The 22482-nt window shown below is 39.5% G+C and overlaps 2 protein-coding genes across 2 annotated transcripts; one reads left to right on the forward strand and one right to left on the reverse strand.

Annotated features, from left to right (window-relative positions):
• The first annotated feature begins 3620 nt into the window (after window positions 1-3620).
• LOC110922752 (glycerol-3-phosphate dehydrogenase SDP6, mitochondrial) lies at window positions 3621-11944 on the forward strand. The gene is made up of 5 exons (XM_022166964.2): window positions 3621-4107; window positions 7781-8254; window positions 9260-9752; window positions 10668-10923; window positions 11451-11944. The coding sequence occupies exons 1-5, from the start codon at window positions 3732-3734 to the stop codon at window positions 11748-11750; spliced, it is 1899 nt and encodes a 632-aa protein (XP_022022656.1). The 5' UTR covers window positions 3621-3731; the 3' UTR covers window positions 11751-11944.
• Window positions 11945-12347: 403 nt separating this feature from the next.
• Window positions 12348-15812, reverse strand: LOC110922753 (NAC domain containing protein 50). Its single transcript, XM_022166965.2, has 4 exons — window positions 15420-15812; window positions 14206-14483; window positions 13933-14109; window positions 12348-13320 (listed from the first exon to the last, which is right to left on the reverse strand). Exons 1-4 carry the CDS (start codon window positions 15610-15612, stop codon window positions 12580-12582), a joined length of 1389 nt encoding a protein of 462 aa, XP_022022657.1. The 5' UTR covers window positions 15613-15812; the 3' UTR covers window positions 12348-12579.
• Window positions 15813-22482: the final 6670 nt, after the last annotated feature.

Here is a 22482-nt window from a genome sequence, read left to right on the forward strand (position 1 = left end):
GAGGTGGTGAAAGAAGGAGAAAGATCTTCATTCGGCTGCCATGAAAGGAGTAAAAGTGCTGATGATGCTCAAGATGAGGCTGCTTTAGACCATTATGCTCTCTATGCCGGAAACGAATGGGAGGGTACCTGGAACCTGCAAAAGAAACGGAGGCGCTTTGATTTCAATCATGCGAGGAAGGTCGTTGAAGAAGCAAACAGGAGTGTCATGCAGCATGCTAGGAAACATAATTAAGTTTAAGGGGGTTATGTTAGAGATTTTATTTAAACTTTATTATGTTTATTATGTATAAGTATTAGAACATGTACATTATTCTGTATTATGATAACTTATGTAAGAACGATAAGCGGGTATAATTCAAACTGTAAGGCAGTTATTCCTGCCATTATCAACCGCCAAAATGATGATGTATATAATCTTGATTCCCGGCAATAACTTCCGGTATCAAGACACATTCAGTTTCATACGAATTGTCCACTTGTTTCCTTTGAACCTTCTGCATTCATATTATCATTCTGCGCATCCAATTCGATCTCACCATGAATATGGATGCAACTAAGTCCCAATCTTCCGTTGCATTAATGTCTGATTCCCAACAGGTAATGAAAATGTTGCATCGTTTAATAACCATTTTTAAGAAAAACTGAACTTTTTAATCAAATTTAACACTGACCTCTTTTTCCTTTTCATTTTGTTGTTTACAAAAGCAATATGCATAGACTGATTTTATCTAAGTAATTTAAAAATCTAATGAGTTACGTTCAAAAACTCTTAAAGGTTGGTCGAAAGTATGTAATATACTTTAGATATCTACATATAAAAAAATCGTTAGGTCAGTTGACACCACACCCTATTTACTAGGTCCTCCCATTGACATGGTCATAGATGAGGTGGTGGGTCAATAAAGGCATGAATCGAAATTTGATTTCGCTAGGGTATCAAGATGTCTACTCCCAAGTATGTTTTATTGATCCCCAAACATGTTCCACCATTTTCGAATGTCACATTATTCCCCATATATGCCACATCTTTCATTACTACACAAAGAAGTATCACTCGTAGAACATCAATGCGGGCATAAATCCGTTGGTTTTCACCACGAAATCCACAAAAAAGCAAAAAAAAAAGGGAAAAAAGAAATCTAATATAAAATGCCTTCGGCAATCATTATCGACGAAATCCATAACTAGGATGGAGCACAATTGTTGACAAGTGTGTCAGAACCAGGAAAGCTTGGATTTGGTCGTTTATGTATAAGTTAATATGGTGTTAGCGAGTTTGTTGAAATTGATATTCTCGGAATTTAAATACTCCATCATCGGCACTCACAACACCCTAGCTCCGAACGAGAACCTTTTTTGAGAAATTCGTAGATTAGAACAGAGATGTAAATTGACGTCTAAAGCTAATAGGCTTCTTAGAAGCCTTGCGGGATCTTACTCCCACCACACTGTGTCAAGAAACCCTCTATTAGCGTTACTTTCAGTCTGCCGCCAAACCACCTCCAGGCGGGTGGCCAGCTAGATCTTTTCCCTTAACTAGCCACCATCTGTTGTTGCTCCTGTTCCAGTTGTCATCGTCGTAAACCGCCACTTTTCTAGTTTTCGTTACTGGTCTAGACTTAGGGGGTATGCATGGGTCAATTTTGGGTTTAAAGAGAACCAATACCAAAACTTGGATTGTTCGGTTTTAAACTTATGAGTTCAGTTAGGTTATTGGTCGATTTCAAGTTTTACATTTTGGCTTGCAATGTTTAAGTCTGAAAATTGACCCAAAATAATAAATTTGGCCCCAAAATTTTGGTCCAAAGTATATGTTAACCACTTCCTAGTTTCGGCCTAAAACAGTTAGCCCACATAATGTGTTTGAGGCATAATTCTAATAAAAACATTATAAAACAAGTTTGTTGTGGGTTGGGAACAAACCATAACCAAAACCCTACACTGTAGTTTTCGGTTTAATACGGAGTACATCGAAGCATCATTTATTAGTTTAAGTAAACAATTTTAGAGGCTGTTTGTTTACTCTTAATGAGATCCTTAATGGTTCAGACCTTTTACTGGTTCAGCATTTAATGGTTCAGATTGTTTGTCTCATGAGTAGATATCTGAATTGTTCAGACAATTGCCTCTGAATGGTTAAGCATTATACCGAGTCTGAATGGTTAAGACCTCTAATCTGAATTGATCAGACATTTGCCTCTGAACGGTTAAGCTTTATACTAGCTCTTAATGGTTCAGACCTCTTACTGATTCAGCACTTAATGGTTCAGACCTCTTACTGGTTTAGCACTTAACTATTAAAATCTTGCCAAACAACCCCTTAGTTCGGTTATAATAATTTCAGTTAATTGTTTTTGCTTACCTGATATGATTTATTTTTATTCATTTTTCTTTGTCAGACAGGCTGTGAAGATCATTTCAAGTCTTTAATCTTAGAAATGTTTTTTCTTTTCAAATCTTCATATAGATAGCTTATTGTTACTATTAATTCTTTTTTAAATTAGTTGTTAAATTCAAATCAAAAGTATGAATTAAGCTGGTGTAAAGGCTACCCCTAACTGGACTGGTCCAACATGTTTGGGACAAACATATAGTTGCCAATAAACATCTTAGCCCATATACCTCTATGTATATAGAGGCTTAATCCTCATTTGTGACAAGACAAAGTGTAGCCATTCCATCTCCACAACGGCTACAACAACCCTTGCACATCTCGGTGCCCACTGCCGACCAACACCTTGTCGTCCCCACCACCACACCACACCACAAAACCTCAATCATCAATAACCGAACCGTTAACCAAAACCAAATCGAAAACCGACGAAACCAAACCGAAGTTAACCAAAAGTTAGTTATTGGCTATTTTTTGTACCATCAGTTAACCGAAACTAACCGAACCAAAACGAACCATTTATATTTTCATATATTTCTAGCTTTTATACCTCCATTTCATGTTTTGTACTTTCATTTCATGTTTTATACTTTCATTTTATCCTTCATTTCATGTATTTATACATCTATTTCTTGTATTTATACCTCCATTACATGTATTTCTAAGCAAAATTTTTAGCTTTTGTTTGATTTGGTTATTAACCAAAATTAACTGATCCGAACCGAAAACCGACAAATTAACCTAATTAGTCGAACCAATTAACCGATGACTTCGGTTAAGAATATGGTAAGTGCTAAGACCGCTGGGTGTGGGCGTGACTTTTGGGCGTTGATGGCCCTTCAACGCCGGGTGTTCCACCCCGGGTTAGCGTTTTGGTGGGCGTTGCCCGCTTGGCGTGGGGCGCTGGCCTGGGGTAACATGTTTGGCAATGGTTGGCTGGTTGTTGATGACCGTTTGGCTAGCCCCTTGGCCACGCTACTTCCACACCTCACTGTTTTGGGTGTGGACTGGTGGAGCCTACATCTGCCACGTGTCGAGCAATGCCCCCAACCCAAGCCCCTACACATCCTATAGTCTAATAACCGAACCGAATCAAACCAAACCATACACACCCCTACTCATTTTGACCCGTCATCCAAACCCGCTGACCCCACCTAATAGTTTCCAATTTAATAAACACAAAACATATAAAAAAACATTTAGTGATACCCATCCAAACTCGTGCTTTCCTCGGTCCTCTTAATTATCGGTTCCATTTTCTCCTTCGTCACCCTCCTCTCTCTCTCTGTCTCTCTCTCTCTCTCTCTCTCTGTAAATTTTTTAATCACAAGAAAACCATGGGGACATTTTTCCGGTCTCGCACCGTAACAACCGTCACCGCCGGAGCACTCTCCATCGCCGCCGTCACCTCCTACACATCCCAACGTAACACACCCATATCCTTAACCGACCGTGGTGGCGGTCCACCGCTAGAAACATTACGAAAAAAGATCACCGACCCTACAGCGGTGGTACCCTCACGTGCCGCACAGTATTCGTCATTAGCCGCCGCTAGTGTTGATGATCCGCTTGATATTCTTGTCGTTGGCGGTGGTGCCACCGGCTGCGGTGTGGCTCTTGATGCCGTTACTAGAGGGTTGCGTGTTGGCCTTGTTGAACGTCAGGATTTTTCTTCGGGTACGTCGTCACGGTCCACCAAGCTTATTCATGGAGGTACGTGTTACGTTATCTCTTATGTTTATTGCTATAACGTTAATGTACATGGTACTTGAATTCTTAGGACCGGCTTTTGATCGCGTAAATGTGTATTAGGAAATTGTGTAATTGAAGTTAACTGTCATTTTCGTCCCTTGGTTTGGTGGAGTTCGGTACGCCCGTTAAAAATGTTGAGGACGGAACTGGCGCAGGGCGTTATCTTTTTGGATTGAAGTGGCACGTTTCAAAAATATTGAGGACGGAAATGGCAGTTAACTCTATTGTTGAGAGAAATGTAATTTGTTTATTTTAGTCTATTATTATGTATGGATTTTGGATCACATGGTCATAGGTTGATTTATTGTGGAAGTTTTTTAGAATTGTACTAGAATGTGGTAAGTTTATTTTGTTTAGATGAAAAGGGGATTTTAAAATTCGGGACTTTCATGACAATCTTGGTTTTAAAAAGCGTGAGTCGCTCGAAGGTGTACAGGTCTCGAAAACTGGGACGTGAGGCGAGACCATAGTTAGTAATGACGAATAGCGACAAATAGTAATAAGGCACCTATATGCTACATAGCGAATAGCGATAAATAGCGGGCGGCTATTTAATAAATAGCGATACCCTAGAAAAAAAATTTAAAATTTTTTTTATGTATATTATATCAAAATACCTTGGTATATATGTTATTTTACATGTATATTTAACAAAAGCCTAAAATCCAGTTATTTTATAGCTATATTAAATTGCTATTTATATTAAAGGGGAAAAGATGTTAATTATATATATGAACTGGCTGAGTTACATCAATAACGCAGGTAAGCGAGCAACAAGCTGCGCCGCTACCCCTTTCTGAATAGCAAACCCTAGCCTATTAAAGACAAACCCCTGCCCCCCTGTTGATGAGCAACTGCTGTGGGCAACCTTTTGGACCCTAGTCAACAAACGGATAGCTTCTGGAGCTAGGGAGCCAAAGGTGTCGAAGGCGAAGGGGACAAATGCATGTTGGTTATCAGCACAGGCTTTAGCGTGTTTATCCACTTTTTTTGATTCCGCTTTCCTTATAGCTTGTCCTGCTACAAACCCGCTTTCCCTTAAACCAGCTAAGGGGGAGACTCCTGTGAGATCCACACAAGCATGTTTCCCTCCAGCCCAGCCAAAGACGAGCAGATCTGCTGGTCTCAATGCAGATCTCCCTTCCATGGGATCTGTAAGGAAATTCACAGGGGCCTCCTTCTTGGCAGAAATCCCCGCTCTCCTCAAGATGTCCCCTAAAACATCCCTCACCCAGTCATGCCGATATTTGAACCCAGGGAGCTCCTTACAATGAACAGCATGCTCCCCGTATTTATCCATGCAGGCTTTATGGCAGATTGGGCAGGTTTCGTCTTCTGGATACATAGGGATCATCAGTCGGTATTTGAGGATAGCCCTATACTCAACAGCCGACATGCATTGCCCCAGCCCCTCGATCGGGATAACAGTCAAAAAGTCTTGCGCATGGGGGCCTTTCAAGCACTCAATCACCGCCTTCTGGCGGGGAGACAAATCAAATGCTTCTCCCAGACTCCGAGCGATTTTGTCAAATAGGGCATTCGCCAAAGTTTTTTGTGGCTTTGAGGGGGCGGTGTCCATATTAGAGAAACCGCCAATATCAAAGTCTGGAAGAGAGACACTTAAGTACTCAAGGGCTTGTTGGTAGTCTACGTCAAGCTTAACAACCCCACTGTTCCGAAGGATATGGTCTTGCAATACACACGACTGAGCTCTAGACGCCACAAAAGCATAAACTCCAACATCCCGAGCTGAGAGGAGGCCCAAACCACCCAGACGCATCGGCAAAGATGCTAACCGCCACTGAAGGTCACCGAAGTAGGACCCCCCGCAAACAACAATGTCTTCGATAGCCTCTCGAAGACCATCGTCAAAACAGGTTACCGCATTTGCCATCAAGTGGGGTTGGCAGGTCCGCAGCCCAAACAGTAACTTAGCTACCCCCATACATGACCTTAAAAGAAGAAGCTCGCACTGGGGGTCCTGAAGGCAGGGCAAGAGTTTCATAAGGTCAACCGCTGTCAATGCCCGCCGCCCTGCTAATTCCCCGATAAAAACAGAATCTCGGCTAACCGCCCCCCCAAGGAGCTTAACCCCCCTCTCAGGTCTACCTATCCCTCTCGGGAAAAGGTCGTCTTGAACCTTGAGACCGTCACACGATGGCCAGTACACTTCCGTTTTCTTAATATTGAGATGGAGCCCTAGGGATGGTCCCTCCGTGTTGATGATGTCCAAGGCTTTAGCAACTTCCACTGCATTACCTATAATCGTGCCATCATCTAAAAACCAAGCATGAAAGGGGAGGTTACAGTGCTCCTGGACACGGAGAACAAGGGGGTGTAAGGCTAGGGCAAAGAGAAGGGGCCCCAAGGGATCACCTTGTTGCACTCCAGTGGTAGCCCCAAAACACTCGCTGCCAACATATAACCTAGCGGGTTGGGCGTACAGAAACTGGACCCACCGATAGATAGATGGGCAATGCTGGTGGACCTGTTGGAGGAACGCTGAGCGGTCAACCATGTTGAAAGCATTGGTGAAATCTACCGTAAGCAAGGCCATGGACCCATCCTCATGAAAAGAGCTCAGGAACCTGTTCGCACTATGAAGCACCGCCTCCGCCCCATTTGGTGTACCAACCCCGAATTGAAAATCCCCCAAATACTGGGCCATTTCCTTCACAACCTTCTTCATAGCCACCTTAGAGACCAACCTACGCCAGATGCCCCCCACGGCGATAGGCCTAATACCATTATCAGGTTTCAATAAGGGGGTGAGGGGGGCTGAGGCCACAAACTCGGCCAACACCTTAGGGCAAAGCCCCTCAAGCCATAGGTTGACGACTCCAGTAATAGCTGTGAGCAGACCCGAGGAACTTACTGAACCCTCACAACCAATAGCGTCCAACAAGTGTTGGGCCCGCATCCCATCTCTGCCACAAGATGTCCCTCTAGGGAAGGATTGGATACATTTAAGCACACAATCCTCTGCTGCAATAATAGTGGGTTGGACAATAGGGTTGGAAGGCAGTGATGGGGGTGGCACCACAGGATGTTTATCAATAAGAGCTTTCATGGTCGATTAAAAAAAAAACAAAAACAAAAAAAATCGTCGCTCGTTCCACCCCTAATAGCGAGTTGTAGCGATCGCTACGCTCGCTATTGACAACTATGGGCGAGACGTTCACGTATGGGAGGTGCTGCTCTATGTACGATTAAATAAGTTTAATGTACAACTAGAAGCTGCATTTCTCTCGTTTGTTTTACATGTCAGCCTTTTTATCAAGTAAACCGTTCATATTTTATTTATCCCTTTAGTTGTTTTGACGTATCAGACTATCAGTTACCTGCATACCTTAATTTTGACCCTCGACTCCTCGAGTGCCTCACGCCTTACGTAGTTACGCGCTTTTCAAAACCAAGGTGACGAGTTCAACCTTGTTTTGAAATAATTTTCATATCAGATATTCAAAGACGCATAACTATTTTACGAGAAAACAAGAACCACGAGGATATAAGGAACGACCGAACAAGGAAGTTTTAGGAGAAAGATTGCTATTGATGCGAATACCTTAGATTCACCACCCTTATTATCAATAAATGTTAAGCTTTCGTACTTATTTACTTTCACTCTTTTCAGGTGTTCGGTACTTGGAGAAAGCCGTCTTCAATTTAGATTACGGGCAACTAAGGTTGGTTTTTCACGCCCTGGAGGAGCGTAAACAGTTTATAGATAACGCACCGCACCTCTGTCATGCTTTACCTTGCATGACACCATGTTACGGTTGGTTCGAGACGGTTTACTATTGGGTGGGTCTGAAAATGTACGATCTGGTGGCGGGACGGCATTTACTGCATCTTTCTAGGTATTATTCCGCACAAGAATCTTCCGAACTCTTCCCTACGCTCGCACAAAAGGGTAAAGATAGAAGCTTGAAAGGAACGGTGGTCTATTATGACGGCCAGATGAACGATTCGCGAGTTAACGTTAGCTTAGCGTGCACTGCTGCTTTAGCTGGTGCAGCTGTACTTAATCATGCGGAAGTTGTGTCGTTGTTGAAGGAAGAGGGTACGGGACGGATTAAGGGTGCACGAATACGTGACAACCTATCAGGTAAAAAAAGCAACGGTTATATTTAATTGTTTCAAATCATTACGTGTTAATCGTTGGTTTGGGTATTGTATCTTAACAGTTCAAACGGAAAAAGTAGCCTAAAAAAGAACGAGTAAAGTACACGAATGGTCCCTATGGTTTACCAAGATTTTGGATTTAGTCCCTAGCTTTTCAAAAGTACACGGATGGTCCCTGTGCTTTACCAAGATTTTTCATTTGGTCCATAGCTTTTCAAAAGTACACGGATGGGTCCATGTGGTTTGCATTTTGTAACGCCTTTAGTCCCCAGCTAACAAATCTAAAGGTTTCAGCAGGTCGAAGTTAGGGACTAAATGCGTTACAAAGTGCAAACACATGGACCATCCAAGTACTTTTAGGCAAAGTTGGGGACTAAATGCGTTACAAAGTGCAAGCCACAGGGACCATCCGTGTACTTTTGGAAAGATAGGGACCAAATCCAAAATTTTGATAAACCACATGGACTATCTGTGTACTCTACTCAAAAAGAACAGTAGAACCAATCAAAAGAGGCCCAAAGCGTATTTCTAATGTGTACATCTTAACTTGCTTTATTAACGGTGCTCCAAACAACTTGATTTTTGTTGATTGGAAGTTTAAACACCCGAATTAAAGCACCGTTTTCGTCGTTTGGAGCACAATTTCAAGGTAAGTTTTACATCATTCGACTCGTATCCTCGTTCTGAGCCCTAAAACGTCAGCCTGTAATTCAGAAAAAACCTTAACTCCGTTAAGTTTTTTTAACTGAGGACAGGTGGAGGAAAAATAGGTGAAAGGTGGGACTGGCATGGGGAATATTTAAAGGTTGGACTGGCAATGGCCAATGAAGTCTAGTTGGGATTATTACAGGCCAATTCCCTAAAAATTAATTATCATATTAAAAAGAGTTTGCAGGTTAACGTATCGTACCGGTACCGAGCCATTCATCTTGACGTTAATATTTTATGTTCAAATACTTTTTGTAAGTCTTGTATTTAAAGTATGCAGGCGAGGAGTTCAACACATATGCAAAAGTTGTTGTGAACGCCGGTGGGCCGTTTTGTGATTCCGTAAGAAAACTAGCTAATAAAGATGCAAAACCAATGATCTGTCCTAGCAGTGGTGTACATATCGTGCTTCCCGACTATTACTCTCCAGAAGGAATGGGCTTAATTGTCCCTAAAACGAAAGACGGGCGCGTTATTTTCATGCTCCCGTGGTTAGGAAGAACTGTCGCTGGCACAACCGATTCCAGCACCAGCATCACCATGCTACCAGAACCACACGAGGATGAAATCGAGTTTATTCTAGATGCGATCCGTGATTATCTTAATGTTAAGGTACGGCGCGTGGATGTTCTGTCGGCATGGAGTGGCATTCGGCCACTGGCAATGGACCCGAATGCAAAGAACACGGAGAGCATTTCGAGGGACCATGTTGTTTGTGAAGAGTACCCTGGTTTGGTCACGATTACTGGTGGAAAGTGGACCACGTATAGAAGGTCGGTTATTGTGCAATGGTTGTTAAGTTTTGTTTTAGGTGTGCTAAATGGATCGTGTTTGTGAGATGACGGGTTGAACCCGAACATGCCACGAACCCAAAAATCCTGTCAGACACGTGAACTTGAACTTGACAAATTTTCACGGGTTGATATGAACACACCCCGTTTAACCGGAAAAAAAAATTGTTTTGTTTTATTTTCTATTAATTAATACTCTAAAATTACAATTTTCAAAATAGTTACGTTTAAACTAAAAAACCTGATGTTTTATAATTTAATGTTACTTAATCATTCTTATCATAATTTAACATTTAATAATAAATCTTATATAAACAAAAGGCTCGTTTTGGCGCGAGCTCGATAAAAAGCTAGAGCTCGGCTTGATTCAAGTTTTTAGCAAGCCGATCTTAAGTAGCTCACGAGTGACTTGGCTCGTTTACACCTCTATTCGCAATCCTGTCGAGTCAACCCGAAGACAACCCATGTAATTAAATGTGCATCGAGGGTTCGACTTGAACCTGTTTAGACCAAGCCCACAATTTTGTATTAGGTTCATGTCATGTCAGAGATTTGCACCTCTACTTTTGGCAAAGTGGGAGTTAATTACTGTTTTCGTCCCCGTGGTTTGTCAAAAATCACTATTTCAGTCCATTAGTTTAAAAATTGCAATTTCAGTCCCTGTGGTTTCACTTTCGTAACCATTTCGGTCCACCTTGTAACCATTTCAGTCCCTGTACTTAACAGAATAAATGGATTGAAATGGTTACGAAAGTGAAACCACAGGGACTGAAATCGCAATTTTTAAACTAATGGACTGAAATAGTGATTTTTGACAAACCACAAAGACGAAAACAGTAATTAACTCGGCACAGTGGTGTGTGTCAACTGTGTGCTAACACAAACGTATATTTTCAGTATGGCTGAAGATGCAGTGGATGCAGCTATCAAATCCGGAAAGTTGAATCCAGTAAATAAGAGTTTGACATCCAAGTTATGTCTTGTGGGTGGAGATGGTTGGGATCCTGCATATTTCACGGTGCTCGCACAAGAATACGTACGCATGAAGGTACAAAACGGAGCCCCAGTCCCTGGAGAGATGGATACCGCTGCAGCAAAGCATCTGTCTCACTCTTATGGTACCATGGCTGAAAAAGTTGCTTCCATTGCGCAGGTTTCACATCTTTTAATACATATTTTTGTTCAAAAGATAATAAAAAATGGTAATTATTTACTACACCTCAATGCTAGTTTCCTTGCTTTCTAAAAGTACACGAATGGTCCTTATGGTTTGCATTTTGTAACGCATTTAGTCCCCAACTTTTGCCAAAAGTACATGGATGGTCCCCCTGTGGTTTGCACTTTGTAACGCATTTAGCCCCTAACTTTGAAATGTTAAAACTGTTAGATTTGTTAGCTAGGGACTAAATACGTTACAAAATGCAAACCACAGGGGGCCATCGGTGTACTTTTGAAAAGCTAGGGACCAAAACCAAAATTTTGGTTAATCACAGGGACCATCCATGTACTTTACTCTAAAAGGTATTTTATTTATATAAATAATATGCTCGCGATCCTCAAGATTGTTTATTGATTGAACTTTAGTTGTGGCTCGAGCTCGTTTAATCTCGGCTCGATCTCAGCTTTTAACGAGTGAATCTCAAGGTTCATTGTCTTTACTAACGAATATTGCTTATGTAGAATGAAATTCTAGGCAAGCGGCTAGCTCACGGGTACCCATACCTTGAGGCTGAGGTGGCATACTGTGCACGGAACGAGTACTGTGAATCTGCAGTAGATTTCATTGCTAGAAGATCCCGACTTGCTTTTCTTGACACTGATGCTGCCAGCAAAGCATTGCCACGCGTGATTGAGATATTGGCAGTGGAACACAAATGGGACAAGTCAAGGCAGAAGGAAGAGTTCCAGATGGCGACGAAGTTTCTGGAAACATTCCGGTCGTCGAAAAACGCTCATTTTGATGACGGAAAACATACATAGTTTTGTTTACTCACTCATTGGTAAATAGTTGGTTTCTTTCCTTTATGACATCGGGTTTGTACCCTATGTTCGGGTGGCTGTACATTTCATGGTGCAAATATCCCGACATACTCGACGACCTAACTAAGAAATAAAACTTGTGTATGGATTCTTGATTTTGTTTTCATGTTAAGAAAGCATTAATTTTTTTTTTTTTTTTTTGGTTTGTTACACTGAGCCCATGTTACACCACAACCTAATGTGTGTCTCGATCGACGGGATATCTGATAAGGTGGAAGTCGTCTTGTTAGTTCTACATGTCGTTACATTGATAGATCGTTTTTACCTCCGCACAACGACGTGGCAAGCACATAATGTCGATTTATCCACTTTCCTATAAAAGGTATCAGTCCGTTATTTTGTAACCGCTACTCTTGCTTCTTTGTTCTCTCTCAAGAACTACGCCGACCTTCCATTATATCAGCTTTTGTTCCTTCTACATACTAAGACCATGAATCAATCGGTATCGATGTTGAAGAACAAACTCCTAATGATGATCGCCGTTGATGGCACCATCAAGCCGGTATAATAGCAACTCCAAACTAAGGACTCATGCGCAAAACATAAACACGGTGCACACATTTTTTTTTCTAAACATGATTAGATTAGACCATTCAAGCTCTTCAACACTTCCATAATTTCTAACAAAAAAGGTCTCGACATAAGGTTTTATTGTAACTATTACCTCCCATAACTATACTTGGGAAAGAGCCACGTTATCTCTTTCCCCAAAACCTTGTGTTTATCAGTTGTCCACAACTGATGAACACAAGTATGGGCCAGTAATTACCTAACCGCCACTTTTCAACTCGTTATTCTCCTTGGTCAAATCACCAATGCGAGAGTGGAGAACGTTGATCATAGCATGGGCCCGCATCACTTCAACCTTTAAGTTCTCCTTCTCGATCGACTCATTTCGGATCCTGGCCTCCAATTGGCTAATGTACTTCAGGTACACCGGATGAAGGGATTTCTCAAGGGTAGAAGCGTCAAATGACGGTGATGAAATGGTCATCGGATGAGTTTCTTTGGTTGCAATCGCCTCCGGTAAACGGAAATCAACAAGTGCGGATGACAAGTTGGTTGTTTTTGGATCTTGACTAGTTGTCGTCGAATCGTCTGAACCGTTTGCATTGGAGGAGCTCGGGTCAACTTGTTTGAACCTTTTGTTAACCAAAGAAAGAGTCTTGACATCGGGTTCGTCGTCTGAACCGTTTGCATTGGAGGAGCTCGGGTCAACTTGTTTGAACCTTTTGTTAACCAAAGAGAGAGTCTCGACATCGGGTTCGTCGTCTGAACCGTTTGCATTGGAGGAGCTCGGGTCAACTTGTTTGAACCTTTTGTTAACCAAAGAGAGAGTCTCGACATCGGGTTCGTCGTCCGAACCGTTTGCATTGGAGGAGCTCGGGTCAGCTTGTTTTAACCTTTTGTTAAGCAAAGAGAGAGGTTCGACCTCGGGTTCAGATTTTAAACCGTTTTCATCTTCTGATCTTACCCTTTTGCCCACAAAATCGATTGTTTGAGTACCCATCTGAAATTCATCATAAAAAACGTAAAAGATTTAAACTTTATGATGAAACGAAACAAAAGAACAAACACCCAGATACGGAAAGATTATGATAACTATACTGCATATGTAGATTAGCTAAAAGATCTTATCCGAGTAACGATCATGTTCCTTCGTTGCTTTTTGATGTAAAACAAGCCACCACAAGTAAAACCTAAAATGTGAATTCAATAACCTAATGACAAGGGGTAATAATGTGGTTAACCAAAAATTTTTATTTAGTCCCAAGCTTTTTAAAATTACACGGATGGTCCCTGTGGTTTGCACTTTGTAACGCATTTAGTCCCCAACTTTTGCCAAAAGTACATGGATGGTCCCTATGGTATGCACTTTGTAACGCATTTAGTCACTAAATGTTGGGGACTAAATGCAGTACAAACCACATGGACCATCCATGTACTTTTGGCTAAAGTTGGGGACTAAATACGTTACAAAGTGCAAACCACAGGGACCATCCGTGTACTTTTGAAAAGCTAGGGACTAAATCCAAAACTTTGGTTAACCACAGGGACCATCCGTGAACTTTACTCATCGTAAAAATACGTACGTTACATGCATGGGACAAGTTTATAATACCTGTACAATGTCGTTTTGAGTTCCATCCGCGTTAGTCGTATCCTCATCCGGTTCTCCACCTGGAACAAAGAGGGTCTTGTCATCTTCCCATTCTTCCTCGAGAAACGGTGCGTAACGGTCTTTCGTCGGCGGTCCTAAACCCCTCTTTTCAAAGATTCTGCATAACACAAACGCGTCCTTTCCTCCCGGAAACGAGAACGAGAATTCCTTTCAGTCTAATATTTCAGTACGCATAAATAGTTACAAGTACGAACGATCGCGTGTGATTCAAACCTGTGCTACTTGGGCTCCCTCCAATTCCTGATCAGAAAGTCGATATTCATGCATGACCCAATTGGTGCGCTTTCCATCTGGGGCGCGACCAACATGGAAAACCAACGTCTTTTTCGACCCTATTGGTTGGCCTTTATGGTGTACGGATCGGTCCTTCCCGGTGGCTTTCCAATAGCCTCGACCAGTGGCACGGTTCAACCGAGAACCGTTGCCGTACTTCTTATCTACGGGACTGAAGAAGTACCATTCTTGGTCTCTTGAATTCAATTGAGAATAGTCTAGAAAACCACAAATAACAAAACAGATATCAACATCTTTGTCGTAAACATACATATTACATATGCAAGACGTATCACAATCTTTACGCTGAAACCAGTCCGTAAATAACACAAATACATAGGCACCCAGGCAAGTGGACCCCGCATGTGTCGGGCAAACTTGGGTCTACATTTCTGCTAGGGATTGTTTCCACAACTCGAACCTATGACCTACAGGTCACATGGCAGCAACCTTACCGTCGCTCCAAGATTCGCCCTTTTTCTTTAAAATTCATCCATTTTTACACAATGTTGTCAAAAATTATATCTATTAACTTCTAATTTTCCAAATAAAGATGCTTCTAATTCTAATACACCCCAAACACCATAACAAACCAATTAGACTTCTATTATTTCTATTAAAACTCCTAATTTCCTTATGAAAAGTACCCATTTCTAAACAAATTTTCATCAAAAATCAATCATCCCAAATTTCTAATTCAAGTCACAATACAATGAATAAAAAAAAAAAACTTACCCTTTTTAACTCTATTCACAAAAAAAAAAAAAAAAAAAAAAAAAAAAATGAAATTTGCTTTCTATTACTTTTCATTCATATTTGTCAAGTTACATCAAAACAGAAGTTAGACGGGCAACAAGCTGCGCCGCCACCCTTTTCTGAATTGCAAACCCTAATCTACTAAAGACAAAACAATTGTTGTTGTTGACCGTTGGCCCTGGTTAGGAATTGGATAGCTTCTTGTGCTAGAGAGCCAAACGTGTCAAAGGCAAAATGTGTCACAAAAACAAACAATAACCAATCTTTTACTACAATTGATCAAACATGTTAGAATTCCATAACCTAAACCCCTAAATTCACCAACTCACCAATCCCACTAAATAAATTAAAAAAAAAAAAACAAAATTTAATCAAACCCATAAAAGATCAACAATTACCGGCAAGTTCCCACGGCTCCGATTTATAAACATCAATTTCCGAAACCGATTGAAATCGAAAGGGCTTCCCACACACTTTGCGCCTCAGATAATACCTTACAAGCTCTTCATCAGTCGGGTGGAAACGAAACCCGGGTGCAAGGGAGGATTGAGGGGGTGGTTGTTGTGGTGTGATGATCGGTTCATGATTCATGGTTATTTGAAGCAGAATTTTTGGAATTGGAGATGTGGGTATGGTTAATTTGGGGTCAGGAAGTAAAGGGGTTGATGGAAAGTTCGAAATCGGATCATCGGAATTGGGGATTTAGGGGAAGTGAGTGAGTTGATGAATGATATGTGTGTTTGATTGATTGCCTGTTGGTTAAGAAACCCAGGTGACTGGATACTTGACACGAGGTATATGTGTGTGTGTATATATATGTACGTAGTTGTGTGTGTATATACGAGAGAGTTAAGTTTAAGTCTGTAAACAAATGAAGTCGAGGAGTCGAGTCGAGTCGAGCTGTAAGTGTATGAAAATTTAGTTGTGTGTGTAGGAGAGTCAACTCTAGTTGTCTTTGAGAGAGTTAAGTTTAAGTCTGTAAACAAGTCGAGTTAAGTCGAGCTGTAAGTGTATGAAAATTTAGTTGTGGAATGGACGATGCTCAAGTTTGAGCTTGATTGGCGTTTATTGACTCAAGCTCGTTTAAATTTTATTATGTTAAAAGAAAGTATATTTTAGAAGTTTAATTGAAGGTTATTAAGCTTGTTTTAAAAATGATTTAAATGTTATATGTGTACATGTTAAATGATATGGTTTGTTAGAGCATCTCCAATTTGACATTTTTAGGTGGCTTTTAATTGAGAAAGAGAAGGAGGTGGAAGAGAGAAGACTGGATGAAGTTATTGTGAAGGAACAGCCTCAAACAGGTTTGTGAGATGATGGAAAAGAGAGGAACTTTGAGGTTATTTTTGGGTGTTCTGCAAAAGGTGGGAGAGAAAGTGTGTGCAAGATGCGCCATCATCCGCCTTTTTTAGGTCTCCTTATTGGAGATGATTTTAAACTCAATGGAAATGTTGCTTTTTTGAACTCTCGGTTATTACAATGGATTGTTGGAACAATCCACCGGCTTTCTTCCAAGTTATCTTCTTTCTTCTTCTTTTTCTCTTCCCAATCAGAGTATCCAATACGAAGATGCTAAAAACATGCCTAATCAACACTTGTCCAAAAACCTTAATAACTTCTCTCTTGCGACACCCACAAGCATCCTCTATCTTCACTCTCTCATGTGTCCACTCACAATAATTCATTTTTATAATTTTTTTGTCAAAAACTTTGTCTAACCCTCTTTCCTCCCTTCGCTCTTCCTATTCATTTATGTATCATGACCTTCCTCACATATCTCTCTTCCTCTCTTTCCCCTCCACGTCATTAAAGTTTCCGACAAAATTTATTTTCGATTTTATTTCACTCTTGAAGTGCTTTCTAATATATTTCTCATACACAAATATGTTACCGTGCTTTTATATATTATTAATTATATGTTTTTAAGAACTATACGAAAGTGGATAAACTATTTTAAGTTAATAACCATTTTTATAACATTTTTTTTTATTTGACAAGATATTTTTAAAAGGATTGTGATTATAAAACAATAAATAAGGAAGGTAGAGGTACAAAGATATACTACTAAACATAATGCTATATGATATTTCAGATCGGTTTAATTAATACACTTAACATTTATTCATTAATTCTATAGTTGCGTTTTTTCCTCATTATTTTCTCATTAGAGATCACAAACATAACTCAGATTGTCTCATTTTTCATAGACATGGTCATCTACTTTTCTATCTGTTGTTTTATGAAGTATGACATCTTCTACCCTGATTGTAAATATACAAGACATCTACAAAAGCCGAGACACCATTCCTATCGTGTTACATGAATGACAATTATTCTGAATTTTGTTACCTTTATGTTTTTATTGTGCATATGGTGCCTTCAATATAGAACCATGGTTGTAAAAGTCCCGCCTAGACTCCGAGTACTTCCCAAGTACTCGCTACAAGGTAGGCTGCCGAGGCACGAGTACTGGTCTCCCAGGCCAATTACTCCCCGAGTAATCTCCGCCTAAGCCGAGTACTTCCCGAGTACTCCCGAATCCGACTAGGGAGCGCCTAGCGACTTTTGCAACCATGTATAGAACCATATATAAGTATAAAAGTGTAAGAATCGCATACACATTTGTACGTAATGACAGGTGACAGGCGTTGATGTACCGATCAAAGATAGATAGAATTGTGTTCCTAAATACCTTAATCTAGTCAGGGCAAGTAAGGTGTCGAACCACGAAGAACTTTTGGTTAGTGTTTAGACTCAATTGATTCTTGAACATAATGTAAACTTAATTCTCTTATTGAGTTGTTTAGATTAAGTAATTCGCAAAAATAAAACCTAAAGTGATTGATTTTATCACAAGTAATTACAAGATGGTCACACCAAGGATTGGGTTGCACATTCAATAAACAAACTAATTCAATAGCATATTAATCACTACATAGACATAGTGAAGTTTACCACATTCACACATTGGGTAATCAATAGACTCTTCAAACAAACAACTCTTTTAGCGATTCTAGACCAAATAAATTATGTTGTAGGATGAGGTTATTCTCAGTTATCAAAACACTATCCGACGCTGTTAATCAAAACACCTTGTTCTCTAATGATAAACACCAAATAGAAGAAACAATGTTGTGAAGTGTTCAAAATAGTAAATTGTTCAACAATGAAACATGATAAACACATGAAATCACAAAGAAAATGTCAAGTACTTAACAAATCAAAGAAAATCTATGTCAAATGTAGTTACAATTCAGAATGAATACCAAATGAAATCAAACCCTAGACCTTGATGCAACCATGAATGATTTAGCTACTTATGGTGGTGTGAAATGATGATGAAGTATGAAATTTGGAAGTGAAAGACATGATTAGGATGATAGAAAGGCTTTGTCACTCAAGATTCTTCTTCCTTGGTCGTCCCTTGCACCTCCTTGTGTTGAATAATGAGTTCCTTGGTCAAAACTTCATAAGAAAACATCAAAAACCGTCCAGAACCGTTTTTTGTTCGTTTTCAAGAGTAGGGCTACGCCCAGGAGAGTAGGGCTACAACCTCTCTAAAGTCAACTTTCCTGAATCTTTAAAATTCACATGAAATACGCCCAAATGTCAAATTTGAGTGGGAGTAGGGCTACGCCCTAAGGAGTATAGCTACGTCCATGCTTGTATTTGCTTTGTTTCCATCCTTGTGTACATGTAAAGCTCCAACAAATCGTGATATCTTCACTACAAACCTACACAACCAAAATACACACAAAGTGACCATATTCCAAGCATAATTTCAAGTGGAAACATACAAAATCATGACAAGTTAGACCATCCAACCATAACTCATCAGCAGGCACATATAGCGGGAGAGAGAAAGAGGGGTGGTTATGCGGTTATACAACCGACTTATGTTTTAGAATTAAAGTAATATTTACAAGTAATTTTATGTGATTCTTGTATTTCTTTACTTAAACTTGGTTACTTATCATGCATATAGATGACTTCTACATTTCGTAAATGTAATATCCGTCAAAAACGGACTCTCGAAACCTGACTTGTATTGTAAATCGGATCCTACATCTAATAAATGAAAACGAAAATTTTATCATCTTTTATCCTTATTTATTATTTATGGCAAGTCATTCGTTGGTTTAATTAATGTAATTATGTTTGAATCTAAAAACTTTAACTTTATAATTATATGCGATTAGTTTAGTTAAAGAAATCATTTAACTAGGTTAGTTAGAATGTAAATAAAGTTAGATTTAAAAAAAATCAATTTAACTAAGTTAGTTTATACTTGTTTATAAAAAGAAAGAAAAAAGAACGGGTGCTATGGGATGAACCCGACCCCTAGAATGGCCTAACCAAATCACCTGCCAACCAACTGAACCACACGTTCTATTGTGAAATATCCCAACACGTATCGTATTTATACAAACCCGGAACGATGCGTGAACCCTTTCATCTTCTTCATCATGACGCGGCCCAACCCTCACACTAACCCGACCTGTTTCATGTTCATGATTCTCGCGATGCCTGACCTTCTTTCGGGTATTATACAATTCATAAATGAAGTAGAATCGAATGAACTATGTGAATCGTTCCAAAGTACCTCATTACTAATCAAACTAAATCCAATTTCCACGTTAACTCACCATTAAAACTTTAACGGACTTGAATTGAGTTTCGACTATTTTGACCATTATAAGCCATGAAACCAGTGTCATTCGATCCCTAACATCATCTCTAAACAATACCAACTCTCGAAACCTGCAAATCTACACTCAAATAGCAAATTTAATCAAGAGCAAAGCTAGGGCGTGTAACTTTGTTTAATCATATCTTCGTTATTCTTGCATCAATTCAGGTAATTCCAAAGCCCATTCTTGTTAATTTTCCGTGCTCTACAATATCCTATTATCAATTTATGTGTTAGAGGTTTCTAGAATCTGAATTGAATTCTTAGAGAAACTAGGGTTTTTAGTTTGTAAAAATTAGGGATTTTGATCCTAGACTTATGTTTTGATGAAATTGAACTTAGGGAATTATTAGTATCATGTTAGAGTAGGTTGTAGAATTTTTGAGAATTTTCAGACTTTAATTGGATTTACCATATGAATTTTTAATAACAATATATTATATGAAAAATTATATAAATTATAAAGCAATCCAAATAAAATATCACGATTTTCTTTTCTGATTTTCTACCTAAAAAACACTAGACTTGGAAATTTTTATAGATTTCATGATATATGGATGTATTTTGTAATAAAAGGACTAATGAAATGTCACGACCCCCGACCCGGTTTGACCCGTTTCAGGAGCCGCGGGACAGAAATCCCGTGATATTTAATTATGTGATTTTATTTAGCAGCGGAAGTTTATTATTGCCAGGATCGTTTTAAAGCTAAAAACTTTTCCCGATTATTTTATTTCACAATTCGGGATAAAAACCCCGATAATTTACAATAATAAGGTTTTACTAAGAAATCCTTATTTTTTTTTTACAAAACGTATTTCTTTATTTTATAATGAGCCACTATTTTAAGCCTGCACTGCTTCCCAGCACTTTTCCTGAATTACAATAGATCACCTGAAACATGTTTGAAAAAGATTTTGTCAGCGGGGAAATACTGAGTGAATCATTCAGTTTACTGAAAACGAGACATTTATTATAATTTACAGTATTAAGAGTTTTTACATATGTTTCAGATATCAACCAACTACCCACAGTATTTGTCACTCGACCGTATCTGTGACTGTGGTCATATCACCATTGGCTGCCCCAATGAATGACGTATATCACTTAATTTTAGGTTCGCCCACCTAATGTGATTAAAACAGTAGTAATGTGCACAATACCCCACATACTAGCTGTAATTTGGTGATTACATAAACTTAATCACTGTAATTATAACTCTGAAAATAATTTGGAGTATTGTAAAACAGTTGATAAAAAGAGAATGACTCACATTGCAAATTTAACACGGGCAGAATATGATTTAGCCTTGTTTAACCTAATTAAATAATAATGCACACAAAACCGGGTTACTGATCAATACAGCAGTTACGATAACTCACGAGATCAAATTCTCACAACGAACGACAAAGTGCGATACTTAAACATCCATCGATTTAACGACGAACAACAAAGTATCACCCTGGTGTGGGCGGCACTTAAACATTCATTGGATATATTGATCAGTCGGAAAATGAATCGTAATAGCGATCGAGTGATTACCCTGTTTTGTGGCAGCAATTCGAGTGCAGCGTGTGTTTAATTGTAGTATTTCTGAGCTAATTCGACGTATACAGAAAGTTGGGACGTCGTTTCAACTTCTAAAAGCTACTGCTAATGTCTGCTATTTATAGTAAATTTTGGGACACTCTTACGGACCGTATGGCATTTCCCCTTACGGTTCGTAAGGGGTGCAGTCTATTTATGTAGACTAGCTGGCTACGGGACTAGCTTGTATGACTCACTTTTAAATTCAGTTTCAATCTGTACAACGTGATTTTAAAGATAATTATCAATTAGGGTTTACCCCCTGAGTTTTAGGGGCCCTGATCCTGATTCCGATTGTTCTGAAAATTTTAGGGTTAGTGTAGAATTACTTGGGTGTCTCAATTAGGGTTTTCTTATTGACTTATTATCATCCTAATTATGGATTTTGATGAGAGTTATTACATCCTCCCCACTTTCAGAAAAATCTCGTCCTCGAGATTCATTAAAATAGATGAGGGTATTTCTTCTTCACTTCTGACTCCAGTTCCCAAGTATACTCTGGTCCCCTCTTTGAATTCCATTTGACTTTCACTAATACTAGTCGCTTGTGTTTGAGAAACTTGACCTTCAGGTCTTCTATTTGTAAGGGTTTTTCTATGAATTTCAGCTTTTCATTTACCTCCACATCTTGAAGAGGTACTACCAGGAATTCGTCTGATAGACATTTCTTGAGATTGGATACATGAAATACATCATGTACTCCAGCTAGTTCTTCTGGTAGTTGTAAGCGATAAGCTACTGGTCCTATTCGTTGGATCACTGGGAATGGTCCAACATATCTTGGACTCAGTTTTCCTTTCTTACCGAATCGTACTACTCCTTTCCAAGGAGAAACTTTTAAAAGTACTTTATCTCCTATCTGGAATTCTAGTGGCTTGCGGCGATTGTCTGCATAGCTTTTCTGGCGATCTCTGGCTGTTTTTAATCTTTCCTTGATTTGAGTTATCTTGTCAGTGGTTTCTTGTACGATTTCTGGACCTGATAATTGACTTTCTCCTATTTCTGCCCAACATACGGGAGTTCTGCACTTGCGTCCATACAGTGCTTCGAATGGAGCGGCTTTGATGCTTGAATGATAACTATTGTTATAGGAGAATTCAATTAAGGGTAAATGGTTATCCCAATTACCACTAAAATCAATTACACATGCTCGGAGCATGTCTTCTAGAGTTTGGATCGTC

This window comes from Helianthus annuus, chromosome 15, assembly GCF_002127325.2.
Source record: "Helianthus annuus cultivar XRQ/B chromosome 15, HanXRQr2.0-SUNRISE, whole genome shotgun sequence".
Lineage (NCBI taxonomy): Eukaryota > Viridiplantae > Streptophyta > Magnoliopsida > Asterales > Asteraceae > Helianthus > Helianthus annuus.